The 6,680-nt window shown below is 36.6% G+C and overlaps 1 protein-coding gene across 1 annotated transcript; it reads left to right on the top strand.

The window, feature by feature from the left end:
• The first annotated feature begins 1,039 nt into the window (after window positions 1-1,039).
• On the top strand, window positions 1,040-5,385 carry LOC116574430 (TGF-beta-activated kinase 1 and MAP3K7-binding protein 1-like). Its single transcript, XM_032315186.1, has 2 exons — window positions 1,040-1,043; window positions 4,901-5,385. Exon 2 carries the CDS (start codon window positions 4,910-4,912, stop codon window positions 5,318-5,320), a length of 411 nt encoding a protein of 136 aa, XP_032171077.1. The 5' UTR covers window positions 1,040-1,043; window positions 4,901-4,909; the 3' UTR covers window positions 5,321-5,385.
• The last annotated feature ends 1,295 nt before the right edge of the window (window positions 5,386-6,680 follow it).

A 6,680-nucleotide genomic window follows, 5' to 3' on the forward strand; every position in this document is an offset into this window, starting at 1 on the left:
TTACCTGAGTCCATGGTGGCCATGAGGAAGTGACACAATATTTTTCAAATGCTGAAAGAGAAGAACAGTCAATCCTGAGTTTTATACCCAGTAAAACTATCAGGAACTAAGTGGTAATAAAGACATTCTCACATGAAGGAAAGCTAGAAGGATTTGTCAATAGTAGACTTTATCTTAAAGATTGATGAGAGGGGATGATGCTGTGATACCTGTTTGTATTAGTACAGTTTGTATCAGGTTTCATGCAACAACCTGCCCTCAAGATTTTCATATTTCAGGGCATGAGGCTCTATTTAGATTATTTCAGTAAAACAGAATGAAACAAAATGACAGAACTATTCACAGGGTGTTATAGAACACATAAAATGGGTCCATTAAGTCCAAGCACTGGTTCCTGGAGGAGATGACATGCAACTGAATCTTAAACCAACTGTAGAAAGTAACTTGAGGGCAAATCTTGGACAAAAAAGAAAAGAAAAAAGAACTAGAAGGTGGGGATAAGCAGATATCTCTTGCATAAGAAACAAAAGCTCTTGCTTAGGACAGAACACAGGATAATACTGAGCAGGGGAACTTAGGAAAACAGTGTGGAGTGCTTTAGAGAAGGAACTTTTACAAAAGAAAAGATGTAAAGGATGGATTTCATTGCAGATCCTTTGTGAAATAAACAAATCACTTAGTGGAAATGCATACTGTAGGGACTCATTGATTTCAATGGAAAAAGAATTCACTTCCTTTGTCAAGCTATTGTACCTAAGAGCAAAAGAAAGAAAAACATCAAAAATACCCTTCAGGTACCTTGTAATTTTCTGCAATTGGAAGGTTCTTAATTTCTTTCTAAAATAGCCTGATGGCCCCTCTTTTCTTTTGAACAAATGACACGTTTTAAAATGTAAGAAAAAATAAACTGAAAGAGTAGTCTGATAAAATTGTCTTCTGTTAATGTGATTGGAATATTTGTATTCTTTTTCCTTTATTTGAAAAAAATAAGTGTTAATGTTGTAGAGCAAAACTTTTTGCAATTTAGATACCAGAGGAATTTTGTCTTTTACACTAAAATTATAACACAGTTTGTAAAAATTATTTTTTAGGCAGTTACATGTGTTTGCCATCAAAGTGATATGTATCTGTTTGTGAAGGTACAATAAAATATAATGAAAAAACAATGGTTTATCAAAATGCTGGGTATAATTTCTCCTTGAAAAATACAGACAATAAAATGCCTTCCCAAATAGGCCCATGATTTTGTTGAGATCGTGTATGTTTCCTTTGCTACAATGGGAGAAATACTTCCTATGGTTTTTCTGAAATATTCTTGTCTCCATCTCTTCTCTGTTCCTATTGCTAAAATCACAATCCATTATCTTTCTCTGCCTCTCACCTAACCACCTGATCATTGAATTTTTATTACCTCCATCTCCTGGATCTACTCCTTAATCTCAATTCATTACCCTCGTTGAACAATCATCATTTCTCATGTTACTATCACAGTAAATTCCTGGCTCACCCATGGAGCTCTAGTTTCATCGCTTCCAACTATCCTTCACAGAACTAAAAAAGCAAGTGGTCTTTCTAAAACATGCATCTCATTACACATTCTCTGTGTTTAAAGGCTTTCAGGGGCTCACAATTGCTTTTAGGCTAAAATCCAAACTCCATGGCATGGTCCCAACGCTTTTGCAGAATGACTCCTGATAATCTTTTAAGGTTTTTGAGATATTTTGTATTTTTTCAAGAACAAGAACTAAAATCCTTATCTTCTTATATCTTCTCTGCACCTAATTTGTTTTTATAATTTCAAAAATATTAAGCCATAAAACCTTTTCTACCATTGCTGAACTGTATCTTCTAATAACTTCTAAAATGAGATTTAAATCAAATAAAGGTGAGTGTGTGTAATCAACTATATTCACAGATTGTCTGATACTCCATAAGTGAGAAACAAAACATTTAGTTTCTCTCCCAAAATGTATCTACATCATGGAAGTTTGACTTCTATATTCATTGGAACATAGACTTAACCGCAAATAATGGTCAATGAAAGTACAAATAGTGTTTTCATAAAGGGCATGTGAATGTGCTCTCAGTAACCACCTGGTCTAGATTAGGAATACTGCAGCAGAAATGAGAAAGGAAATGGAGAGTTTAGATGAGTTTGAAATTATTTTACAGAGAATATAATCTATTTGTTCATTTTTTCCTGCAAGAAAAATCTTCCATTACAGGAAGAAAAATTAAATAGAAAATGAAGACAGTTGGAAACTCTGTTATCTGTAAACCTTTAAGGTTGTGTTTACCTAATTGGATTACAATGAAACATAAACTTGAGGATCTGGCCATGACATTGGGGAGATAGAGTAATCAGCTGAGTTCCAACTGCTCCAAAATCTCCACCAGAAAATTCTCAAGTTCACTCACAAGATGATAATTCACTCCCTAGGGCCATCAACACTTCTAAATCAAGAGAAGATGAATTGCAATTCAAGGTTAACTCAGCACAGTTCTCACAGATTTAAAACAGAGAAACATGATCTATATTTGGAGTCCAAGGTCTGCATCTGCCTCATTATTTTTAGTGTTCCCTTAATTTTATTTGCATTTAAGCACTTCTTTAAATCACACACCCATATATGCATGTTTCTTTCAGGTTTTCCATGAAGCCCTGCTACAGTGTCAAGCACAAAGGAAGTGTTAGGGTTTTTGCATTTCACTGCTTCATGAGCATAATAAAACTATTACAGTTTCCAGAGCACTTTTAAATAATCTATCCCACTTAAACTTTGTAACAATGAAGTAGATATTACTAAATGAATCTTCTAAAGGCATAATGATGTCTTCCTTAGTGGCCATTTAGAAAGCAGAGGGCAAGTTCTGCCTTGCTGTACTGCCAGAGAGGAATACAGGGTTTATAATTCATAGAGACCAAGTTGGCTGCCCATCTAGAGTCTCAGTCATTAGGAGAGGAGATGCTGGAGAAAAATGCCTTAGTCTTTTTACGGCTAGTCTTAGTCTTTACTACAACTCCCACCCAAATCACTTTTAGCTTTTTTTGAAGTTCGGTATTAGCTGCCTAACCAGTGCCCCTTCACTAGGTGCTCCCTTCCTTCAGTCCAAGGTTTTATATAATGCTTCCAAGACTCACCTTTTAAAAATGCACATCTGATTTTGTCACTACCCTGTTTTTGGAAGTAAAAACTTCCCACCACTCTTAGAATAAAGATCATAGTCCTAATAATACCAATGACTAATTCTGATACAATCATATTAATGAGTAATTATGAGGTGATGTGATTTAAAAAAAAAAGAGGATGGGACCAACATACTAGAAAACAATAATGTGGAAGGTGGGAGGGGAAATTAGAATTATTTCTAAAATCTTTATATTATTAACAAAGAGAGAGATTGCCAAATATGTATATTAAAGATATAAGGATGTGATTTTTAAATATATTATAGTATTGCATTCACAGATTTCATACTGGGAGCCATTATCTCAAATGACCATAAGTTTGATGAGATAGTAATTTGTCTCTCTCCCACATTGTTCTAGAGACCTTCAGGATTCACTTAGATGGCAGGTAAAGCCAGTGGACTGGCAAGCATCTCCTCTGCTCATTCTCTAGTCAACCACACATAGTTTTAACTGACAAAAACTTATATGTGGGGAAAGTAGTCCCCACTAGAATGTCAGTTGTTGGTGATGTATGTAAAAACAATCCCCCCAAAATAATGATTCTTAACCATAACACAGAAGTTTTATTGGGGGAAATTATTTGTAATTTTAATATTGTTGAAGTTTGGAACTTAAAAAGACCATGTGTTGTGTAAAAGCTAACAAACTGTTTTATGTAACTGTGAGAAATTCTGCACCTAGCCAACACAGCAACTCCCAATCATACAGAAACATACTAACATACTTTCGTGAATCACTATTTGAACAGTTATATTTATTTTAAAAAATTGCTATGTTTAAGTCATTTAGCATAAAGTAGATGAAAACTAGTTGACCAAATCTTATACTTTTCAACCAGTGATTTTGATATTGTGTACACAGTCTAAGGACATAAACTGGCATTTAATCCAAAGAAAATATTTGAGGCAACTTAATATAAGTTGATTTATAGAAATATTAATTGCATTGTGAATCATTTTTGAACTTGGGCCTTTAAATTGTTTTTTAAGATTTTATTTATTTATTTGACAGAGAGAGGGAGAGAGATCCAAGCAGGCAGGCAGAGAGAGAGTGGGAAGCAGGCTCACTGACAAGCAGAGAGCCCAATGTGAGGCCCAAGCCCAGGACCCTGAAATCATGATGCTAGCCAAAGGCAAAGGCTTAACCCTCTGAGCCACCCAGGTGCCCCTTGAAATTATTTTTTTAAACACAATATAACAGTAAAATAAATTATTAATCTTCAAAAAAATGAAGAGATCCTGCACTGAGTGTGGTGCGAAAATAATGAATACTGTTATGTTGAAAATAAAAAATAAATTAAAAAAAAAAAAAGAAGAAGATAAGGATGCCTGCTATCCCCAATTCTATTCATCATTGTGGGGATGGTTTTAGACAGGGTAAGTCATAAAAATAAATAAAAAGTGTAAGTATTTAAAAAAAAAAATGAAGAGATCCAGTCCTTGACTTGAAATGCCCTGCATGTTTAACCCTGCTCATTGCTCATCCATTACCATACCTCCTACCTCTAGGGTCTCCATACTCAGCTATAGTGGGCTTTGTTGAGTGCCCTATGTTAGTTCTCTCCTGCCTTGTGCTCTCATGTCAACACCCACCTCCCATCCATGTCTACCTAGATCTTCTGGTCTGACTCTGCCAAACTGGCTGGAATGGTTTCATCCTACAGATCTCAGCTATACACTTTTAAGCTTCCCAAATGCTTTCCAAAAGCTCTCCCAAATGGGTGAGATGAGCCAGCCCACGCCATCCCCGGCCCCAGCTGCAGGAGGACGTGTGTACCCCGTCTCCGTGCCGTACTCCAGTGCCCAGAGCACCAGCAAGACCAGCGTGACCCTCTCCCTTGTCATGCCCTCCCAGGGCCAGCTGGTCAACGGGGCCCACAGCGCTTCCACGCTGGATGAAGCCACGCCTACCCTCACCAACCAGAGCCCAACCCTGACGCTGCAGTCCACCACCACGCACACGCAGAGCAGCAGCTCCAGCTCCGATGGGGGCCTCTTCCGCTCCCGGCCCGCCCACTCTCTCCCGCCTGGCGAGGACGGCCGCGTCGAGCCTTATGTGGACTTTGCTGAGTTTTACCGCCTCTGGAGCGTGGACCATGGCGAGCAGAGCGTGATGACAGCCCCGTAGCCCCAGCTAGGGGATGTGGCCTGAGCAGGACCTTGCCCGGGGACAAAGGGGCCCAGCTTTGCGGCCGGATGGGCCTTTTCCTGGCATCTGCCTGTTCTGAAACTTCCTCCAGAAATCTTTCCTCTCTTCAGTCTGGGTTAGGTCCTCTCTGGTAACATTCAGCATATGTTTATGTGTTTATGTCATGGTCTTTATCTTGACTTCCCAGTCTCACTCCTCTCGCCTTCATCAGAAAATCCCCATTACCAATTCATGTACAGCACTAAGTAGATGGGTTTATAAACATTTGTTAAATAATATTTTACTGTAAATTTTGCCTCTACTAAGCAATTTTTAGTAACCTTTCTTTTTGCCTTAAAAATCTGCATATTCTGGACCCTTTTCTTATTGACCCATTTTTCCCTTCTGCTCAAGCTCATTTGCTTACTTGGGAGCCAGTTTAAAGGTCACTTTTTTAAGAAGGCTATTCCTGATTTTTTTATTTGATTTTTGGTAAAAAATAACTGACACATTTATTGTATTCTGAAAGTTTTAACAGCATGCCAATATGTCATTAACACTTATATAAGATTGTATTATATGATAATGATGACAACTACCTGAAATTAAAGAATATTTTGAACATCAAACTTAATGTTTTTCACAAAAGAGTGCCTTTTGAAATTAGGTTGATATGAAGGACTTCCACACAGTAGCTTGACAACACTCAGAAAAGCATTTAATAGTGTAATTTGTAAAATTTGGGTCAAACCTCATGAAATAAATAATAAATTGTTCCAGATAAGACATGATGTATAAGCCATTTGCATTAGAAAATTCCTATGAATCTTGCCAACAGAGAGCTGTAGTACAAACAGGCCAATAATAAGATCTCACTAATTTGTAATGACTCCTTGAATATTATTATTGCTAACATCTTGTTAAATAAAGTTCACATGCATGTAAGATTCTCAATTTCTTAGAGTCACATTCTCTATTAATTGTATATTCATCCTGGAAATATAAATGAGGCCATCTTTTTCACTAAATCAATCTAGGTAAATATTTTATGTTTTGCAGCACTCATTTTTATTAATGGTAATTTTAAAAATTTAATGGAAGCATTTGGGAAGCTTAAAAGTGTATAGTCCAAAAAAGATATATTTTGAAGATAGTAGCAAAATTAATAGCAGTAAGAATGAGTGCATTATGAAAAGTAGAACAGATGGAAATGATTTGATATTTTAAAAATGATCTTATTCCAGATTGAAGCAATTATACTTGCACATTGTAGATAATACTGAAAAGTCTAATGAGGAATTATAACCTCTAATAATATCACCATGTAGTGGTAACTGAACAGAATGTCAAAACTTTGCTG

Source organism: Mustela erminea, chromosome 15, assembly GCF_009829155.1.
Source record: "Mustela erminea isolate mMusErm1 chromosome 15, mMusErm1.Pri, whole genome shotgun sequence".
Classification (NCBI taxonomy): domain Eukaryota; kingdom Metazoa; phylum Chordata; class Mammalia; order Carnivora; family Mustelidae; genus Mustela; species Mustela erminea.